The sequence below is a fragment of the Carassius gibelio genome, chromosome A13 (assembly GCF_023724105.1).
Source record: "Carassius gibelio isolate Cgi1373 ecotype wild population from Czech Republic chromosome A13, carGib1.2-hapl.c, whole genome shotgun sequence".
In the NCBI taxonomy this organism is placed as follows: Eukaryota; Metazoa; Chordata; class Actinopteri; order Cypriniformes; family Cyprinidae; genus Carassius; species Carassius gibelio.
The window spans coordinates 6,886,045-6,908,909 of record NC_068383.1 but is presented as its reverse complement, the minus strand read 5'-3'; the positions used below and the strand labels follow the sequence as shown (position 1 = coordinate 6,908,909).

The window sequence follows — 22,865 nt, the reverse complement described above, 5'->3', positions numbered from 1 at the left end:
CCCAGAAACCAGAACCGATCTCATGTCATTCCAAAACACTACCGCTGTCATATTTTCATGAAAAACCACTTAGAAATGTTGAACTTCTATACTATACTCCAAGTCTTCTGAAGCCTGAAGTCAACTCTTATGAATTTAGAAAATAAAGCAATAAGCCCCAAGAAGCCATGGTTTATAGTGAATTTATAACAGCTAAAGGGCGTTGTTAGGCACAACGCGAAGCGAAGTAAGCTCACTGTAAACCACAGCTTCATGGTGCTTATTGCTTTTATAAAACGATTATTTCATTGACATACTGCAGTAAGGTATCACAGAATAAAACAGAGCAAATATAGTGAAATGATATAAAAAAAAAAAAAAAAACTGTATTCTTCCACCAAACAATGTAGTTCCTCAGAAACAGTTGTGGTTCCAACAAAGTGGTTGATGAGCAACACACAGAAGTAAACAAAGGTGTATGTTTGTAGAGTAATTTGCAACAGATTCGAACACGGCTCAACCAATCAGAATCAAGGAACAGAACTATCCGTTTTATAAGACTCTACACCTCACTCACAGTCACAAGTCATATGGATTAATATTATGGTGCTTTTTCTGAGCTTGGCAGAAAAACTAAACATAATTAACACAGCATGGAAAAGGGCAATATTAACAGTTAGCTAACATCTTCATTTTTATTCCATGGAGATAAAAAACAAACTCAAACAGGTTTGGAATAACAACATAATAATGACTTTTTTTTTTTTTTTTTTTTTTTTGAAGAGAACTGATCCTTTCAGTTTCACAGCAAGACTAAAGTATATTTTAATTTGCTTTTGAGTGTCTGAAAATGGCTAATAATTTAACAGAGGAATAAACATTAAAATCTTTATTATTTATTTTCTTGCTTGTTTCAACAGCGCTTGGAGCTCTTATGATCGGTGCATTCAAAATCAAAAGGATATATTTTTCCAAACAGACCACATCTGTGCATTTGCTGAGAGCCAGACGAGCATCATGCGTTCATTAGGCCACGGTAAGAAATCAATCTGACAGGATGAGAAAATTTATGCCTGGCCGACTGAACGGGAGAGCAGAACATTGCAAGTTTCATTTTAATTTGCAGCTCCTGAATCTATTGGCAAGCGACTTGGTGGATGGTAGCTATGGCAACAACACTTGATCCTCCAGATACACTGCATATATCTGAACTAAAACGAACTGATATAATATCATTAATATGAATGCAGAGAGAAAGACAGGAAGAGAGACATGCAGGAGCTAAAATAAATCGGAGAAACAAAAGATAGTGAAAATAAGAAAGATCAGGAAAATGATAATACAGTTGCCTGTTGAATGCATAACAAAGCATATAAAGACATAAGCACTGCCTTTTGTCAAATGAACTTCTTAGCTATGCCTTCAACAGTTCAGATGAGTTCAGCAGTGGTTTGAACTCAAATTCTGCCTGCATAACGAGATCCAATAACGCCTGTTTAATTGACATTAATGGTGGGCGGTATGACCGAAATCTTATATCACAACATGACTAATTTTATATAACGGTATCAGTATGTATGTATGTTTTTTTCTGCTGGTTTTATGTAAGTAAGGGATAATATACATCCAGCTGGTTATTCTCACAGAATAAACCCAGACAGGGTGATCAGGACCCCAATGCGAAGCGGAGGGCTACTTGTGGCTACTTGCCACATAAGTAAATAATGCAAAATATTGATTTGAGTTGAAATATTTGAACGCAAAGCTTCCGTGAAGACAGCCGTTGTGAGCAAGCGGCAAATTCAAACTAAACGGACATTTAAGGGAAATGGTGCAGGCAAACCAAGTATTACACAACATTTCACCACAAAATAATTAAAGCAATAAAATAATTAATACAAAAATGTTTTAAAACATTACTAGTTTGTTAGTTCTCTTATAATCCATTACAGTGTGCAAAACTATCGTTGCAAAATGGCAGCAGCTGCGTTTGTATAAAACGAGAGCGAGTCTGCGATACCAGGATGACATGATTAAACACCCGGATGAGTGTTATTAGCTTTTACCGGTTGTTATCCAGGGATAACAGACCTCGGAATGTCGGGACTGACCAATCAGAATCAAGTATTCCACAGAGCCGTGTTATAACTTGGGGTGAAACTATTGAAATATATATATATGTATCTTTATTAAACTAAATTATAAATCTAATTAAATGGCATTAAATTATTCATATTATTTTATATTAAAATTATTTTACATTATAAACACACACAAACTCTCTCTCTCTCTCTCTCTCTCTATATATATAATATTTTATAATATTTATTAATTATATAAAATATATTTTATACATAGCTGAGAATAAAAAAATAAAAAATGTGTCTATAAACTGTGTCAAGTCACAGCGTTGCTTTGGCAACCATGCACAACTAATTTCTGAATACAACACCCCATAATAGCAAGTTCTACCACGTTCTGACTTGTTTAGGATACGTCATGCTCAGTATTTTCACATTTATCCATATTTCACTCTCAAGTTAAAGTAAAACGTAGAGCAGTCCTACACACAACTAGCAACACAAATATACAGTATCTACCAGCTCACAGCACAATCTCTACCAGATGACACGTTTCTGCCGTCGCACGGTGTATCCCATCATACCGGCCGGCACTAATTGACACTCTCCATCACTCAAACCCAAAGCACTTCCTGCAGGAGCTTGAAGGACAACCCAACCCCGGCATTATTGCCAATCCAAGCTGTGCTCTGTGAAGCAGGACTCGCCTCTTGCTCTGTCGACCTGAGGCGTGAGAGCGGCGGGGTTCGAGAGCACGGGTCGGGCCCTGCGGGGAGAGATGCTCTCGGCTGGATACCGCGCCCTCACTGTCGCATGTGTTCTCCCTGCTTGACACTTCCTCCCACTCACGCCTGGTTGTGCAATGGCTGTTACGCAAGACAGAGCAGCTTCCGGAGTGATAAGACGACTCTGGTTGCTGCACAAGAGGGAAAGATCTGGCAGAGCGAGAGGACTGCAGATGAAAAATGGCAAGAAAAGGAAAGCAAGAAAAAGTCGATATTATTCAATTCTTTCATCTACAGGCCAGCTGGCAGGACGGCTCTGTGCTGCAGGTCAACAGTTACGAGAGGACGAACAGACATAGGGCCAGGAAGATCAGCATCTCATCAAGGGTCTCAAAGTGACAGTCGATATGCTGAGAGTAGAGTCTGGAGAGAATTGGGGAAGGGGCTGAATTGATTACTCATTCAATTACAATAATTAAGCGGCTACTTGAGGCACTCTGTCTTAACATGCTTTTGTCATTTATTACTCTTTAAAAGAGGAAAGGAGAAGTCTTCATTTCTCTTTAAGACAAAAAAAAAAAAAAAAAAAAAGCTCAACAAGGGACACTTTTGTGTTCATGAGCATCATATTAAAGACTATGACCAACAGCATCCAAACCACTGGGGCAAAAATGAGCTGAATTGTGTTGCAGGCACACACACACACACACAAAAAAAGAGTTTGAAACTATTTTTTTATACATTTAATCATTTAGTTTTATTCTTTAGTCTGATTACTTTTTGATCACTTTTGACTCGTCTATAAAAATGGACCTGAATAGGATAATCTTGTATCTTATTAATATAAAAAGAAAAACAATATAAATATAAAAACAGCAAAAGAGAAATAAAATTAACTCCATTCTTGTAATCAACTACATGAAGTGCATTGAACATTACATTATATCAGTGTTTTTGCAAACTGATGCTTGTAAATGAACTGTGGGGGTTTATAAATCGACGAAAAGCTAATAATTAAATCTTAAAATGTTTTTTAAAAAAATGTAAAAACATGATGTAATCATGTAAGCAATGAAATAGTAACTATAGTTTGATTATGAATATTTTAAAGCATAATATCACCTAATTACAAGCATTTAATTTTTGGAATATGATTATGTAATCTGGACTACATATACGGTTCACCATGATGAACGCATACAAGGGAAATTGTGCAGTGACAGGTGTGCAAAATGTGGGATACAGATAAATAGTTTCTTAAACATATCCAATAGTTAAAAAAAATAAATTACATTAAAAAGGAATGAGATCAAACCATTCCCTATTTGTTAAAAAAAAAGAGCCAGCCATCATATGTATGTAATATGATTAACATGAACTCATTGAACACTAATTCATACAGTAGCCCAAATATCAAGCAGCCTTCATTTGTTACAGCTGGACTATCTTTCATCTGTCAAGTGACTGTTGAATGATGGTCATGTGAATGACCTCTGCCGGACACAATACAGCCATAAATCAAGCCAACAATAACAAACGTTTACACTGACTCCCTCAACCAAGCTGACCAGTTCACGGCATCAAGAGGATCAAAAACTGTCCCTTTTTGGACTGATAAAATAAACTGTTAGCCACGTTCTATTCTCCAGAACAAAAACAACAAATCTGACTTCTCTGCTAAGATCCGAGAAATCATTCGGGTTGCCGCCTCACAGCTAGAGCGACCCCAATCACAGAAATCAAACCCTGATAATGAGTGAGGGGAAAGTCTCAATATCAGGGGCAACCTCAGGAACAGTCAAAATTTGTTGCGATACGCAATCTGGAGAAAGATGAAGACAGATGATTCAGAAAAATATAAAATTAATAAAAAAACGAAATACGCAAGTTGTAACACAAACAAACTGCTGAGAGCTTTTAAATTCACTCAGCATGCCTAATGGTTCCAAACCACAGTAGAAAAAAAACTTTGTTAAGATAAAATTAGCTAATATTGAGGAAAATTTCAAATGCTTCCAGATTTATGTAGATGGTCCAAAACCTTTAATTGCACCAGCCCCCCGCCCAAACCCCGTTTCATACTGATAGTGAACAGCACTTGTAATAAAAGCAAATGGAAATCACGTCTCCCACTGTGAAGCAATAGACAATCCCGTGCTAATGGACAATGTACTGCTTTGTCTTGCACTGTTCTATTTGAAAACAGTAATGATGACAGGTAGGTGGCAGAAACACAATGACTGGGCTCCGCTAACTGACCGCAGATAGGAAAAGGCCAAAATCCACACAGACAGATTGGGAGGCTGTGCTGGTTGGCAAGCAGACGGCTTAAAACTACGCTGGTTCTAAAATGCGAGTCAACTGGAGATGGATCAATTTTGGGTGACCCGCAGAGCAACTTCTGTTGCGCATATTTATCCTCTATTGTGCGAGACAGTGCCTCATTTTGGCTTTGAGAGACTTAATTGGGTTATGATACAGAGCATTGTTTAAAGAAGGCATATGGGGAACCGTTCATGCAGGCACAAACTGCAACACAACTGACTTCTGTTGTTTTTTTGTTTTTGTTATCTTTTTATTAGAGGTATCTGCTAAGGAAAAAAAAAAACATCATGATTACTGTTGCTCATAGCCAAGGTTAGGGATTTGAACAGCGTATACAATTCGCAGCTATGAACTTGAATGCTACTTCAAATCATGTGGCTTGTTGAGAAGAGGTGTGCTATTACTGTTCAGAGCAATCTAACTTTTTCTTTTCACCTGGCAGGTGCTAAAATGAGTGGCATTTACTTACACTGAAGGGACCTGAGCCATAACAGCCCAGAAATATGACAAACAATTCAGAACACTGCACAGCAACTGTGTAGTAACTGGCTCGAATACCCTAGCAACAGCATAGAAACATGCTAAAAACAATTGACCTTAGCAGCCACCTAGAACCCCCTAGCAACAGAATTAACATGCCAAAAAACCATTCACAATAGCAACTGCATAGAACACCTTAGCAACAGTCTAGATCACCCTGGCAACAGCAGAAAAAAAAATTCACCTTAGTAACAGCCTAGAACACCCTAACAACAGCAAAGAACTATGCCAAAAACAATTCATTTTAGCATCTGCAAGAAAAAAATTAAATACAAAAATACATGCCCAAAAATGTAATCTTAACAAAGACTTAAACACCCTAGCAACAACACAGAAATATGTCAAAACAATTCACCTTAGCAACCGACTAGAACACCCTAGCAACTGCATAGAAACATTCCCAAAACAATTTACCTTAGCAACTACCTAGAACACGCTGGCAACAGCACAGAACCATGCCAAAAACAATTAACCTTAGAAACCACTTAGAACACCCTAGCAACAGCACAAAACATGCCAAAAATCTTTCAAAACAGCTTTCATGTAGCAATCAACCTAGCAACTACTTAGGAATCAATACAGAAACATGCTAAAACCAGTGTGTAACAACAACCCCAGCAATCTCAAATAAACATGCAAAAAAAAAAAAAAAACTTTCAGAACACATTAGCAACCACCTAGAACACCCTAGCAACAGCATTAGAAACACGCTGAAAACCATTCAGAACACCCCTATCACTATGAGAGTGAGTTTGGAGCATTTTCTGCAGAAAATGTAAACAATCGAGCTAATACGGTCAAGTTCGTGGCTAAAGTCAGCTCTAACATGACCTGAATTTTTAATAGCGGTCTATAAAAATGGAAAGCAGAAGAATTTCTTAGCCTGTCAGTCTGATATTCTGGCACAATCCGAGGACCTGAAGAGGGTGTGAAGCAATTAGCAGGTGGAATTTAGCCCAGCATAGAGAGGTGTATTTTAAGAAAGGTTAGAGCTGATGGGGGACACGTCTTAAGGAAGATTGGCCACTTCTTCTTGGTTCACTGATCCAATTGCATATTAATATCTTTTATTTCATTATTTTTCCAATATCCTCCAATGAGACTGGAATGTAATATCGGAGTGCCCTCCTCTGGATAGAAAACAGTATCATGGCTGCACACTCAGGCTGGATGGCAGTATATCAAAACTATAACCAATCGGATTTGAATCCACCATGACATTACGGAATAACTTATACCTCTATTTCCCAGGTTTTGAAGCTGATCTCATAAAACAAATGTGTCAAAACCACACTAAGGAGACAGACCTGGTATTAAATTAACAAGATGTTATAGAGCTTAAAATCACTCATCACAATGCAGAGCATGATATAACGCTGTTAAAACACTAAATCAAAGCTTTTACAGTAAATCCCAACAATCATTTAGTATTTTAAGTCACCTTTATTCTCTTAAAAAAATCATGAAAATAAAATCTCTGGGATCAGTATCTATAATATGTTGAATTTGATTCCTCGCTGTGCACTGCGCACTCAAAACACACAGATCTATCTGCAATTAACCACAAATGTATGGAGGCAATTAACCTTATAGATCGTAATTAACACTTTTGCTGGTTTAAACCACTAATTTAACAGCATTTTAATTAATGTAGATCTCCTTCCTTCAGACTTCTATTTGCTGTCTCCCCCTTTCGCAATGAACACAGAGAAAAGCTGCAAGGGTCATGTTCTGTAGGCATGACATCTAACCTCATATCTTTGTATTGTCAAGACTATTTACAGTCTTTCCTCATTGACTGAGCACACAAAACCAAACATTTAGATACATTCAGATACAGCATCGCAAAAAAAGCAATGGTCCGTCACACCTGAAACTATTTTGATCTCCTATTCAGATTCTGAGTCTGTCTCCAGCTGGTTTACGATTTCATCTCACACCTAGCATCATTAATAGCTACTGCTTCTTCAAACTGTCCTCTGCAAAATCCATTTCGTTCTATTTATGGAGTACGCTGCACATCTCTTCATAACTGACATACAAATAAATATTTAGAACTGTTTGCATCGGGGAGCGACTGATATATAGTCAAACTTGTATCTGCATGGCCAGCACTGTAATCGAGAGAACAAACAGTTCAAAAAAGAACAAATATCATATTGTTGCATATATAATGGATGCGAATAGAGCAGAGCAGTAGGGTTCCAGAAGTAAAACAAAAAAAAACAAAAACCCTGTTCGTTTTCTCCATAGAGAAATTGATGCTCAACATTCAACAATAAAATATAAACCTCTAAAAACAGACCTACTATGAGCTCTGAGGTTGTTAATGGTTGATGTATGCGCATGTAAGTGTGATTTCAGTCGAGTTTAATTGCAAAATTCCCAGTGAAGAACTAAACTACCCATAATTCTGAGGACACCAATTGGTGCTACCATGAAAACATAAATCTTGACAAAAGAGATTCACTCCCATGACGCACTGAGAAGGATGCAACAGAGCCTCTAATACACTGATTTTATATTTATACATTATAGTTTTATGAGTTTTGATTCAGTTAGGCCAAATAAATTAAAGGCAAATAAACCACTTTTAAAAAGTTTGGGGTCAGTAAGATTATTTAAATAATATCTCATGCTATCAAGTATGCACTTATTTAAATAAAAATACAGTAAAAATTGTCATATTGTGAAATATTGTTACACAAACATTTTTACATATTTTTTATATATTCATAAGATGTCAAAGCTGAATTTTCAGCAGCCCTTACTTCAGTGTCACATGATTCTTCAGAAATCATTATAATGTGTTGTTTTTGTGCTCAAGAATACTAAAATATGAAATTTTTTTTTGTACAAACCATAGGAGATTTTTTTTAAAGATTATTTTAAAAATAGTTCAAAAGAACTATTATCTGAAATTTTGAAATATAAACAAATATGTAAAGAGGTTACTTTTGACTTTTACTGCCACATAAAAGTATTCATTTCTTTCAAAAAGACCACAAACTTTTGAACATTACTGGCCCCAAACTTTATATTTTATACTATATATTTTTCCCTTTCAGAGTTGATTGGTTTAATTCATGGCTTAACTGATTTAATTATTTTTTTTAATCACAACGAAGAAAATGAATGGGAACAATATGAACCAAGTGTGAAAAGCGTGGGCAGTCACAGTAGCGCTCCCCAGCCAAAGACTCTTTAAATGGGCAATACTTTTTTTTTTTTTACCTGAAGTCCACTTACTATACAATGTTAGTAGAAACCACTTGCACAAAAAATGCATTTCAGACCCTTAGAATTTAACAGGATGTTTTTGCTACTGTACATTGAACACCCCCATATGTAAATTACCTCTGTTATTAATGGTGTCTTTGCAGGCAAAAAAAACAAACAAATCTAATCTTCAAATATAAAAGACAAAGCGTATATATTTCCCATGATATCACCTCTTTAAAACTCCTCACTAACCATTCCTTATAGAATGGTGAAGCATAATCAATTCAGGTTGGTTATTCTGTGGGTGATAAAGAATGAGTCTTACCTTCAGGAGCGTCCGCGTCACATATCTTAGTGACGGCAGTGGAATGATTGCCTTGTGATGGGTCTGCTGTGGGCAGAGGGGTCTGGGGACAAACAAAAAACTATAAGCCCAATCTGATCTATACAACAGCACTCTAAATGCATGGAAGTAAACATAAGAAATATGTTTTTCACATAAACATATGTAAGGACTTGAACACTGTTCATGTTCACCTAATAAGCAGTTGAGCAAAGTTAAGTCATTTTAAAGACTTGATTCATAATCGAACCCAACTGACATAGTTTCCTTCAGTAAACTAATGCAAAAAAAACATACTAGAGTATAAAGAACATTTGTACAAGAATACTGATAAAAAAACAAAGCAAAAAAAAAAAAAAAAAAAAGTCTCATTCTGCCTAATTTCATTTGACACGTACTAATTATAAGAGGCAGACTGACTATATTTTGGTTATTACATTATGGGAATGTGTTCAGAAATATGATTACAGTTTGAATTACACATTCCATGTGCTTTGAAACAATGCATTGCTGTTTATGCTGGATGATGAAATGAGTAAACCTATTTGTAAAAAGTACATACATGAACTATCTAGGTGTAATTAGGAGTCTAATAATTATTTGTAATTATATAGAAATCTTATTCATTCTGAAAGTCTTCACCATTTATTACTGCACACATTTAAAAGTGACTATTTACTGTCTTAATACACAGTCCTCATTGCATTATGCAGGATTTATTATTCTAGTATATTAAGATTCTTAAATGTATATGTGCTATTTACACAATATATATTTTATTATATTACTGCAGATGTTTCACCAATGACTAATATTTCTTCTTTGAGGAATCTTACGAGCATAGAATTGCCCAAAAAAAAAAAAAAAAAAAAAAAAACAGTTCTTCACAAACCCAAATCTAATGCAAACTACTGTTTTCTACTACATTTCCTGGATCTGCACTTAAATGGAACTGGAACTGCTGCAAATTACTCTTCCTACCATTCCGATTTAGATTCCAATTCTGTATCCTGTTTGCTACGTCAATTCCAATTCAGGGATTGAATTGGAATTTAAAAAGCACCCTAAATTCAACACAACCCTGCAAGATATGCATTTAATTTATGCTTATTTCAGTATTTACATCTAACGCTGCAGAGGGGCGAAGGATGGGTGTAACTGGTCAGATTTCAACACATGTTGTGATGTTTACTGAGTAGAACAGGTTCGATCTTGCCGCGAGCCGTTCTTCCTTCTCTGTCCTCAGAAGACGATTTGCCCCATCAGCCTTCTGACAGCTTGTCAGCCTCACAGCAAATTACTCTTCATTTGAGCTTCTATTATGTAAAGGCAGCATAACTTTTGGATGTAATCAAATGGGATAAAATGCACCACCGGAAAGCACTGCAGAATGCCTGCCCTTCCAGAAAGTGAAGAGAAATCCGATTTGATTGATGAAGAGTTTGTCAGTTTCAGCCACGGATCGCTCACAGTCTGTTCCGTGACCACCTGATGCATTGTGTGGATAAAAATGGCAAGCGCTGACTGACAATTGCCATGTCAACCTAGACTGGCAGGGTTTATCGAACTTTCTGATGAGTTTTTTTTTTGTTCATGATATTCTATCACTGTGGTTCAAGTTAGCACATAAAAACAAAAAAAGTGTATTCAAAGGCATCACATCTAGGTCTGAGTGGGTGGATCTCGGCTAGAATAACCTGGCCAGATTTTGTGCCAATAGTTGATCAGCAGTTGCTAGGCTACATATAGAAAGATATGGTATAGATTCACAATAAAGAACATGCAGGCAAGTTTTCACACTTAATATGATCAGGTCAAACCTCATATGAATGTACAGACATCCGAAGAAGAAAAAAGCAATACATAACAGATGCAGGAAGTTAATGGGTTTTGAAGGGAGTCAGGAGAGAAGGTTTTGAAAGGCTTTCCAACACTTGCTTTGTAAAGGGTTGATCATTACATACTTATGTCACCGGCGTGGGCCCTGTTTGCTCGGGATACGACAGCTGTAATCCTGTAATCCTGATGCCGTGCGGCACAGGGGATTGACTGTTACACAAACAAACCCACATCTCACCTGCAGCAGGTATTTCTGGCTGCCGTACATGACGTATTGCGGGGCCAGACTGTAGATCATGTAGCTGGTGTGGAGGACGATGAGGAGGAGGATCATGCAGAGGAAGAGGAGGGCCTGAGGTTGGGTTCTCTGAGGCCTGATCTTATACAGCTTCACAAAAAGAAACAAAAACATCCTTATATTACTCATTTGAGCAAATACTACGAGTGTACAGTACTCTGAACCGCAGAAATGCTTTATACAAATAATGTTGCATTAAGATAAACAAAAACAAGGATATATACTGTATAGCAGAGCTGCAAAAATTGAATAGAGGGTCAAAATCGAGACACTTGCATTACTAAGGTCTGCTACACAATCCTTGCCCAATATTTTATGTTGGGTTTGTATTTTTTAATGCAAGAGCAAGTATGATTATTTGTATTTACATATAAAAAATATGATGATTTTTTCGTTATTAATATTTTTTCTACTGTTTTTATATACAGTACAGCAAATCAGCACATGGAGAATGTTTTCTGAAGGATGATGTGACAAGACTTAAGTAATGATGCTGAAAATTCAGCTTTGCATCACAGGAACAAATTACATTTTTAAATATATTAAAATAGAAAAGAGTTATTTTAAATAAACAAACCATTTCACAATATTAAACTTTTAACTCAGTTTTTAGCGCATAAATGCTGCCTTGGTGAGCATAAAATATCTCATTAAAAAATGTTTAAAAAACATAACTTTTCCAAACTTTTGACAAGTACTGCATATGGTTTAATATACACCATATTTATTGTTGATATATTATATGAAATTATTATTTTATTAAAATCTTGTAGAAAAAAATTGATTTAGTTCTTTTTATGTTAAATATGTATTATATAAAATATTATGAACTGAATTTTTATAGAAACACAAATCAGCATATAACTTAACTAATAGTATTAAAAAAAACTGTTAGGAAAAAAAGAGGAAGTTTTTGCAGTCATAGTGTACATACATTTAGCCTATGCAAACTAAATGTCCAAATTTAAATCATACAAATCCACTACAACAACAGCATTAAAATGCTTAATAAAGCAGTTGGACAAAATTTGGAGGTGGGAGACTGTTTGTGTCTCACCCGTATCCAGAAGAACCAAATCCCCATGTTACGAATCCCGGCCATGGAAGTGAAGACAAAGTACATAGTGATGATGGTGATGAGAACATAGTCCAGTGGGAAAACCTGAAGGAAGAAGTGAAAAATCAACCAGTTTTGCATGACATCTTGATCTATTTCAGCCATTCACCAGGGCTACTATGCAGTCTCTTTTCATCTACACACAACACACACTTTTCAGGCCTTAGTGTCGACTAAAGAACCATTACCCTGACAATGAAGATGGCAGGAAGGCCATAACAGTGTTGCACACTTTCACTGCCTTTTTCTTTGCGTACCAGAGTGGTTTTTCAGAGTAAGTGATGCATGTTTCACAAACCAAACAATGCTGGAGGCACAAAAGTTATATAAATATACACTCTCAGGGGTGGCCTAAAATACTGTCACTCCTGTGCTAGAGATGTATCGCTGCACAACTCTGAAGTGATCTTTCAGCAATCCTGACTATTTTCAATGCATTTCATCTCAAAAGAGCCACAGGAAGTACACGGCAGAACTGTTTCAAAGTCAAGCTAAAAAAATGTTCCTCCTGTTCTTGGAAGAGCTGTAGGTTCGTAGAAACAGCAATGCCTCTTCCGTTGGCAGCTTGTCCTCCATAACTCCACTGGAGCTGAACTGAGCAAAACACACACTGAACTTACCTGTTGGCCTCATATCGCAGACGGAACATGGTCAGTGACATCATGAAGTACAAATTAGAAATGTTTCTGGAAGCATGAGCAATAATTCTCCGGCCTGCATGTCTCATCCTTTTGCAAGTTACTTTTCTTTTTTCCTTTTCACTTGGCCTAATTGCAGAAATCAATGGATTCCTGAACAATTTGGTTTAATCAAGCCATCTTAAGTAGCGAGTGATCATATTTTACTCAAGCACATGGAAACTGATCACCCTGCTACTTGAAGTATATTGAAGGATTTGAAATCGCTTCCAAAAGCACTAAATATGTAAAGCACACTTATTTCTGATTCATAAATAGCTCTTAATTCAGAGGTCATCACATCTTTTTATGCGGCAAGCGGCCACAGACTGCAGACAGAACGATAAACTGTTCAGGGTCTTTTATATTTCAAGGATTTGGACATTGTCATACTTGAAGATTGCTTGTGCAGTGTCATCACATTTCCTGGTTTCTGTTTTAAGCAGATAAGATGCATAAATGCAAACACAAATGAACCTAAAACTACACCTGTCAAGCATTATGAATCTCAGATACACTGAAATGAGCTTAAAATCTGATTGTGAAAAAAAAAAGAGTGAGCAAGGAATATGTTGAAAAATAATGTTGGGCTTCACTGTCCATACAAATTGATCCTGCATTCAAATCTACCCACTACGAATTTAGTCTTTGAGAATGTTTTATGCTCAGGCAATACAGCCTAATTAGAGGAAGTAAACTGCTATTGATGATGTACACTGCCTGCCAAAAATTTTGAGTAAATTTATGTTTTTCATTATGGTAAAAACCTTTTGATCTGCCAGCTTTTGCTTATACACTTTCAGATGAAAGTGGAAATGGTAGTGTATGAATTTCTTTAGGAAACTAAGTTTTGAATTCTTATAGTTATTATTAATCAATAAAAAGTTGAAGAAGAAAAGCAGCCTACAAAGAAACGCTTCAATACTGATTTAAAAGCATCTCATTTACTGGCCACTACATAATTATCATACTTACATTTTTGCTATTTTATAGTTTGTCATTCAAATATGAAGAAACATTAAAAATAGCAAAAATAAGGAATGAGCAGGTGTGTCCAAACTTTTGATTGACAGTGTACACTTGCCAATTAGAGAGTAATGCTGCTTTTCTTGGCAGAAATTGTCTACAGTGAGCAGATCTCATTCTTCACATTTCTTATGACAGGCGCAGGCCAGTGTTATTCTGCTACTAAGTTTTGTAGTAAAACCAAAGCGAACAATGCTTTCCATTTCTGGTACCTTCTCCTCCCGAGCCATTACACAACTCTGGTTGTACACAACTGTCACCAGCACTCATGTCGGGGACTCAAACCTAATGTGATTCTGAGACAAAAGAAAAAGAGAATGCTGCTCACCGGTTGCAGTGCCAGCAGTAGCTCATTGAGAGGGTTGGTTAGGTTGGTCCCAAAGATGATAAATCCAGTGCTGATGCCAGCTGAATGTAAAGCCTTATCCAGACTGCAACAAGACAAACACATTTAACGGCATCATCACATTAGAGACTGAATTAAAAACATCATTAACTACAGTTCTCCATGGTTTGCTATAGAATGATGGTATATTATTGTAAGTGTGAGCCAATTTACAGCACTGCAGGTGTTGATGAATGTGTGTGCACAATAACAACAGATTTATGGTTACTCCTGCACTGAATCAAAGTGTCGCTCAAATGCACTGTGCACTGAAGGGACGCCATTCTTCCTGTGCATTTCAATGGGGTGAGTCATTTGTTGGAAGCGTGTGTATGTGGGAAAGATAATTTAAATGGGCAAAAGTCTGATCAAGAGTGATATTTTGTGTAGGTTGATGGAACTTACTTGGAGATAAACAAGGTCACGAAGAACAAAAGGGCCACCAGGATGAAGAAGACCCCAAGCAAGATCTAACAAACAAAAAAATTGAAAAAGTTACCAAAGAGTTGGACAAAGTGCTTTTAAGAGTTTAGTAACTTTATTTTAAGGAATAGTGGAATATCCCCAAAAGGCACAACCGTAGAAAATACACACACACATAAATATATATTTTTGAAACCTTGATAATATTGTTTAATGAATAGAAAGAACAGCATTCATTTCAGATGGAAATGTGTTGTAACATTGTAAAAGTCTATAATGTTACTTATGATAATTTATGAATTAAATGAGTGAAATTAAATAATGAAATGGTTGCTTGTTTCAATGCAATCATACTGAATGGGAAAAGAGAAGAAACATTGAAAGGCTTTACAAAAGGTATAAAAGTACCATAAAACTAGTCCCCCTGACTTATGCTCTAGCTATTTTCCAAGTTTTCTATAGTCATATGAAGATATAGGATAGCTCCTCACAGAAAGTATTGCATGACTTTAGAAGACTTGGAATATGGTGAATGATTCATGATTTTGATAATACTTTTATTGTGTTTTTTCATTATTGTGAAGCTCTACGGCCCCAGTTCTCATTCATTTTCATAATGCTGAAAAGAGTTACCTGGATGTTCTTCAAGACATGTGGACAGTGCGAAATGGGGCTGAGTAAAATGACAGAGTTTTCATTTTAGGAGGAACAGTACCTTTACATGAATCACTGAATTGATTCTTTTGAAGCGGTTCGTTAAAATGCCCTGCCTGAACGAACTGATTCAATACTACATAGTTACTCCTCTGCAATAATTTACAAACACAGATATACTAGCAATTTACTATCCCTATTGGTCCATCGTGTCTAACCCAGAGGTTGTGTCGTTTTACACATGGCCATATGGTGTGACCCACCACAGACTGACACAGTCACCAAGAGTAATATGGACGACATGGTCACGAGCTCTCTAAATAAGGAACAGACTGAACTGCAGATGAAAGGGTAAATGAACAAAGACAGAGACGCAAACACTCACAACCCACAAAGCAAAACAAAACCAATATGCCAGAAGGAATGGCTGCCTTTGACTGGCCTCCCGGAGCTCACGACTGCTTGACTTGACTTGAGAGAGTAAACAAAACCCTGACGCGTGTGGAGTAATCACTCCAGATTTTCACAAAACAAAGGAAAAGTGGTGGCAAAAATAAAAAAAATCTATAATAATTTAGAACAAGCGGAAAATACTTTTTAGAGATCTATCTATCTATCTCTAATTTTAAGAGCAGCTCCTCCATTATAATACAGAGTACATATTTCACATTTATGCTAACATAGTTTATTGCAATAATTACATAACTAGAAATGTTTAGACCAAACAATGCTAATACCAACTTTGACTCCTAACGAACATTCACAATAGCAAGTGACATTCGCATTGGACACACATTTCCCTCAAGAACAATCTGACAGATTGTGAACTGTAGCGAGAACATAGATTTGTAAACGAGCGTGAATCCTCCTTCGAGACATAATCTATAACTAATTCAAACGAGGTACTGCGAGTTATTAGTGATGCTAGAATTGCGCTTTGTGGTTAAAAACACAGCTGGAGCTATTGTAAGAGTATATTAGGAATTTATGTCTCAAGCTGTTGCTGTAACACCAATAATAAACGCTTGCAGTTATTGCTGTAATAACCGTGACAGCCAGAGCTTTAACTTTACAGAAAGGAGTACATTAATAACAAAAATTACAGCATCGAGCAATTCATTATTCAGCATTCCTTCAGCTACACAACCTTCAAGATAGAGCATAAACACAGCGACTTAAACTCATATGTGCCTGTTTTAAATTCATTTAAGAAGTTCCTATACATGAGGTTACATGTAAACATGTTTGGAATGTTTTTCCTGTGTTATTGTTCCCCTTATGAAAAGGCAATTTTTAGAGGCACAATTATGCCCAATTTAAATGACATAAAGCACTTCTGAAGTACACAGACTGTTTAATGCTGCTCAGAGGTGGTTTAAATGCATTTACACAATAATTACAATTGTATTTTTTTATACTCGGGGCTAAGGTGGGTCTGAGCAAGCATAACTTAGTCTGTCAATTGATCTAGCATTGCGTCTTTACACTAAATTTTGAGCAGGACAAAGAGCAGTCTTAAATTGGCTGTGTTAAGGTGCCTTTAAATGCAAATGAGAGCAAAATAGAACAAAATCTCCAAAACGGTCTTCAAAATAGAACACAATGTACCCATGAACTATACAACATCAAAACTGATATAAAATGTTAAGGATGCTTTTTTTGCCGTGAGGAAGGTACAGCAAATGGTTAACTTTTCTCATATCTTATGTGTGTTTATTTCACATTATGCACAATTTCAAGCTCTGTTTGTTTATCTATATCATTTTTACATCTGCAGTGGCTTGTTTCCCCATGTTTGGCCATAACGGACCACTCGAAGCCCCTGGCAGTCAGAAGCCCCTGGTCATATAGTCGTCCTTGCTCTGAGCTCTGCCAAGGGCTGGTTTATCAGGGCACTGTCTAAAAGTGCATTAAGGGAGAGATTTTTTTTTTTATATCCTTTGAATGATATTGAAAGTCTCTATAGGCATCACACATGCACAGGCTTCATAAACAGGTTTATTTCATTTTATAATTGGTCTTGCAACCACCTGCCACTGCCGTAATTCCCGGGGCCTGCTGGGTTCTAATGTGCAAACCTCCTGACATGTGTGGAACTGCGCGCATATCTACTACAGCTACAAGCGAACCACCGTGACGACTATACGTATAGATCCAGCGTGCTCATTACTTGTCGCAAAAGGAGAAAATATGGCCAATTTGCATGGCAAATGTTGCGTTTTATCTTCTCGAGGCTCATTAACATACCTAAGCACCTCCAATTCACCACTTTCAATTTTCCAAACCAATTTCCGCTGTAGATACAACGGTAAACACAATAATTAAAATCAATCAAACTTAATCAATCTGATACAGAATTTAAGTCAATTAACCTGCTCTCTTAATGGAATCAATCACATCTGCCGAGTGGGTCCACATTAAAGTGTAATAGATGTGTTCGTGTACAAACATGCATGTGTGCCATCTATTAGTCTGTGCTGACAGCTGAATTTAACTAAACTCTTCAGCAGGGACTCACACGTATTAAATCGCCCCATCGGACCACCCATGCAACAGTTAACACCACCCACTGGGCCTCACGACTCTATTCCGTAATGCTATTGGCTGTTGCAGCAAGGCGCATGGAAGCTTGTTGAATATCAGTACACATGTTGTGCTAGTGACAACAACAAAAAACGTGAGAATTCGCAGCAGGGAGCACAAATCGAGCCTGAAAATGGCCCTTGTAGAATATGAAAAGGAGATGCTGACCTCAGATAGATTTAAATACTCTGAAAACCTCTGCACTAAATCGTTACATTTGCATCGTAAATCAAAGACAAATGCTAAAACAAGTGCAGTTCATCATGGCGGCATAAACAAGGGGCAGTGACTGATAGTACAATACATTTGGCAGACAGATTCCTCTCAGTATGCATTTCCCCCGAAGCTGTTATGGGAAAATTAGTAAATCTCAAGCCTAGTTTAGGTATAAATAGAGTCTGGAGTCTATCATTAGAGTGCTATGTTCATGTCTGCTGCTAGTAGGCCGCTAAAGATGGAAACAAGGAAGCCCTCTGGTGCAGAGCATGCTGGGAGAAGAAACGATGCAAAGAATAACAGCAAACGAATGAAAGAAGACAAACATTTTAAAGATAAGCTAGAGGAGTGCAGAAGGTTTGTGACAGTCATAGCTATTTTTTGCATCACTGTGTATACTTAAAGGGACAGTTCTCTGTAAAATGGAAATCCTGTCATAATTTACTCATCCACATTTTGTTATTTTCAAGCTCAATCGCCTCAGTTTACTAAGTCATACAGGAGGAGCATGTTAGCATATGGATTTAACAAGGCCAAGATCTCAATGAGCACACATATTGAAAAAGCTGCCAAATAAATAAATAGAAATATTATATATTAAATAAAAAAAGGGCTTCATTAGTTGGATGAAAGCAATGTATTAAGGTGAAATAATGCATCTAGCAAAGTGGTTGCTCAGTGTGGCAAATCTGTGCCAAAGTGATAAAACCCAAAGGTTTTCTTGATTTTCTTGGGAATACGTGTTGGCATTCTAATAAAGTCATAATGTACAAGTTACATCAAAGTCACCATGAAAATTAATTTCCTTCACACCTCCTCCTAGACTTTGCAAGATAGGATAGTGACATATTGGAATAATTAAATAGGAAGATGACGAAAATGCTTAAAAAAAGAAAAACCCTTCAAAAGTGGAAAAAAGGATAGAAAGGGTAAATGTTATATAGTCTAAGCTTATATATATATATATATAAAAAAAACTTTATGTAAATCATACTTTATGCCAATTGTTCTGAAAGTGTAATGGTTACTAGCACAAAAACTTTAGAATGATTTTATTAAAAAACCAAGGAAATGTTTTAAAGTAAACATGAAACAGCACCTGCAACCCATTTTACTTCCATAATGTAATGTATTTAAGAGTGAAACAGGAAATTCAAACAGACCTGAATGAGAGTTTGCAGACAGCCTCTAAATGTATTTACCATTGCAGTAACCTACATTAAATAAATGGTAACAGCCATTAAATTACCAGATTATTAATCTGGCAAGATTTAAACTTTAAACTTGATTTTAACTTGATTAGTTAACCTTAAAAAACTTGATTTAAACTTGAGTAGTTCACCTTTAAAAAAGAAAAAAAAACACCCTCACAGTATGAAGAAATTAAAGTTATTTTAGATGCAGATACACATTCTGATAAATACCAGGAACACTTATTGTGGGAGACAATTGGGGTTCATTTTGATTTCATGACATTGAACCATTTTGAGAAAATGCAACCCATTTGAATGACTTCTGATAAAATGGGTTTGCAACAGGGTGAGGATTGCAGTTCATAAAGAGCTGAACTCCAAGTGGGATCATTTGACTCTGAGACCTCTCACCTCTGGATATTCAGCTGTGTCCGTGCGTGGGAAGACCGCTGTTTGTGATTTGAAGTATTTATTGTTTGATGCAAAGTATGAGTAGCAAAATAGTGATCTAGAACCACTGCAAATTCTATTCAAGTGTATTTGAGTTTTTTTTGTCATAATTTAGTCTTTCTCTCACCTTAAGAATTAAAACATTTTTGTATCACCTTGTCGAAATAAACTCCAGCCCTGTTTTTAATGCAGGAATTTACATTCATATTTATGCATTTGGTAGACGCTTTTACATAGTCTTGAAACTTCACATATTATCAGTTTGTGCATTCCCCTTTTTGAAAAATGAATAGTGAATGTGAAAATGCGTTTTCAATTGTCAGAAAGTTGTACAAATTCAGAGCCAGACATCTTAGTTTCAATAGACAGTCTCTTTGAGATGTCTGAAAAATAAAACAATTTAATGTTTTCAGAGTACACTGAACTAAAAAATAATTAAAAAATAATAAAAAAAAAAGATCATAAAAATGTAGATTTATTTTTGCATGACCTCTTTTTTGATTAAAAGATAAACACACTGCAAAACTGTCACAAACAGAACAATGTGGCCATCAATGTGGCCAATCAGAGGTTGTCGAAACTTCAAAAGGCACATGTAGGAAGAAAATAAAGTTCATTTGAGGCAAAACTCAACACACCTTCATAGGCCGGAGAGCAGAGCCCACTTTATTGCAGCAGGTCCTCTCTGCGATCTCCAGGTGACGGCTCCGCCGATGCAGAACCTGTAGTTTAGCTTCAAGATCCTGGAGGTTCCTCCGGTCTCTCATAGACAGAGGACGCCCATCAGCACACTGAAGAAACAAATAATAACTGACTATTGCAGAAAAAATACATCATACTGGTTTAGGAGTATGGTTTCAAATTCAAAATGTCTTTTAATATTGATGGTTTTATTTTCTCAGCAGCAAATTAATTACCACAGAAAGCTGAAGCTGGTACAAAACATTGTTTATCCTTGTTTACATTCATGCATATGATGATTTAATTAATATATATATAGTGTTACAGCAACAGGTTTGTTTGTAAACCAATATCAATGTGGTCTGGGTCATATTTTCCTTTAGTTTATGAAATTCTGTTCATGGTTTATGCAGACAAAGGATTTCATATAACCTAACCATGTTAGCCTTGTTTTAACCTTAACCTTATTATCTACAACCTTTGACACCAACATATAGGTAGATATGAAAAGAGTTTTCTCCTTGCTTTTAAGCCTTTTTATTTTTTATCTTAACTACACTACTGTCCAAACATTTGGATGTCAGGAAGATGTTTTTTGAAAGAAGACTTAAACTCACCCATGATGCAATTATTTGATAAAAAATACAGTAAAATCAATAATATTGTGAAAAACTATACTAGTCTTCAGTCACAAGATCATTGAAATAATTCTGATTTGCTGCACGAAAACATTTATTATCCTATTATCTATGTTAAAAAACAGTAATTTACTGTCATTTTTATCAGTTTAATGCAGCTTTGCTGAATAAAAGTATTAAAAGTATCCCAAATGTTTGAACAGTAGTACATAAATTGCATTCTTTATTCTCATCCTCAGATCAATTTTGGGTCGCGACCCACCAGTTGAGAACCACTGACCTCAAGGACAGCAACAGACAAGCAGCTCATCTTAAATAAAGTGAGCAGAGTTCTGATATGAATTCTATTCATACGCACAGAGACCTTGGCTTTGAGCTTGTCTATCTGGTGCTCCACCTCCTCCTTATCTTCAGTGTTCTCCAGTCGCTCGTACAGGATGCTTCGCGTGCCTTTAATCAGGTTCAGCGGCAGGACGGACATCCCATACGCCTGACATGGAGAAAGAAAGCGCATTAAAGACCAATTATAAACCATTCACAGTCATCAGGCAGAGGGCCACCACAATTTCACCAAGAGTCCCGCCGAACGCTTCATTATGGCACTTGATAATAAAAGAGCACTTTCTAAATGCTGTCATTCAGAAGCCCACTGAATGCATGTATGTGTTTTCTGTGCAATGAAGGTGAAGAAGAGGAAATGCAAAGAGTGTGAGAGTGTGTGTTTGTATGCAGCAACCATTTTGAGATGTAAGGCTTGATTTCCTGCAATGCACAGCCTAACAGTGCCCCCATGTGACGGCATGAAGCGCAATTTCACATGCACAATGCATCAGAGAAGAAATATCTGAGCTCATGTACGGAATATGATAAAACCCTGCAGTTTCTCAGGGCTGTAAATCAGAGGTTATTTCAACGCCCTGAACTCATTGATGGGTTTTTCCCCATCTCGGCATTAGAAAGTGCAGGTCTTACGCGGTGAGCAGAGAAAGGCTTGGGTCAGAAGCCTGCTAGCCTTCTTAATATGGGCTTTGTGAACTTTAATTAAAAATAAAGACCATCTTCAATACTCCACTGGTGGCGAATCAATACAGGAAGAGAATATAAGAGACCAGGTTGTGCCTCCACACACACCTAGAGAAAAATGCACCTACATTCGTGAGGTTTTGCCATTTTCAAAAGCTTTCATATCAAAATGCTGACAAAAATCAGCGGCCACAATTAGATCTTCAGAAGGCGGCTAAATCTGGTGACCTTTTTATCTTCTCTACCTAAGATGCTTTTAAAGCAGGGAAAGTGACGTGTGCTATAAAACCCATAATTTGCTCGAGTCAAGCCGAGTGCATGCGTGCGTGCGTCCGTCGCCACGGGCCGCGACACCCTCTGCTATGAATCACGAGGGTTCTAAAGGCCGGACCATGTCCCGAATACCAAGCGCTCCTCATAAAAGAGGAATCTGTCCTGCAGCCCCAG

General features: G+C 36.8%; 1 protein-coding gene across 2 annotated transcripts in view; it reads right to left on the bottom strand.

The window, feature by feature from the left end:
• Positions 1-22,865, bottom strand: part of LOC128025991 (lysosomal cobalamin transport escort protein LMBD1) — a 66,658-nt gene that overhangs the window by 8,946 nt on the left and 34,847 nt on the right. The window contains exons 8-14 of one of the 2 annotated variants that reach the window (XM_052612644.1): positions 21,754-21,885; positions 20,715-20,867; positions 14,963-15,027; positions 14,501-14,603; positions 12,410-12,514; positions 11,293-11,442; positions 9,198-9,279 (exon numbers count right to left, since the gene is read on the bottom strand). In XM_052612644.1, the coding sequence (XP_052468604.1) occupies positions 9,198-9,279; positions 11,293-11,442; positions 12,410-12,514; positions 14,501-14,603; positions 14,963-15,027; positions 20,715-20,867; positions 21,754-21,885 (790 nt within the window). The remainder of the gene's footprint in view (positions 1-9,197; positions 9,280-11,292; positions 11,443-12,409; positions 12,515-14,500; positions 14,604-14,962; positions 15,028-20,714; positions 20,868-21,753; positions 21,886-22,865) is intronic. The other variant, XM_052612645.1, reaches the window with a different exon arrangement.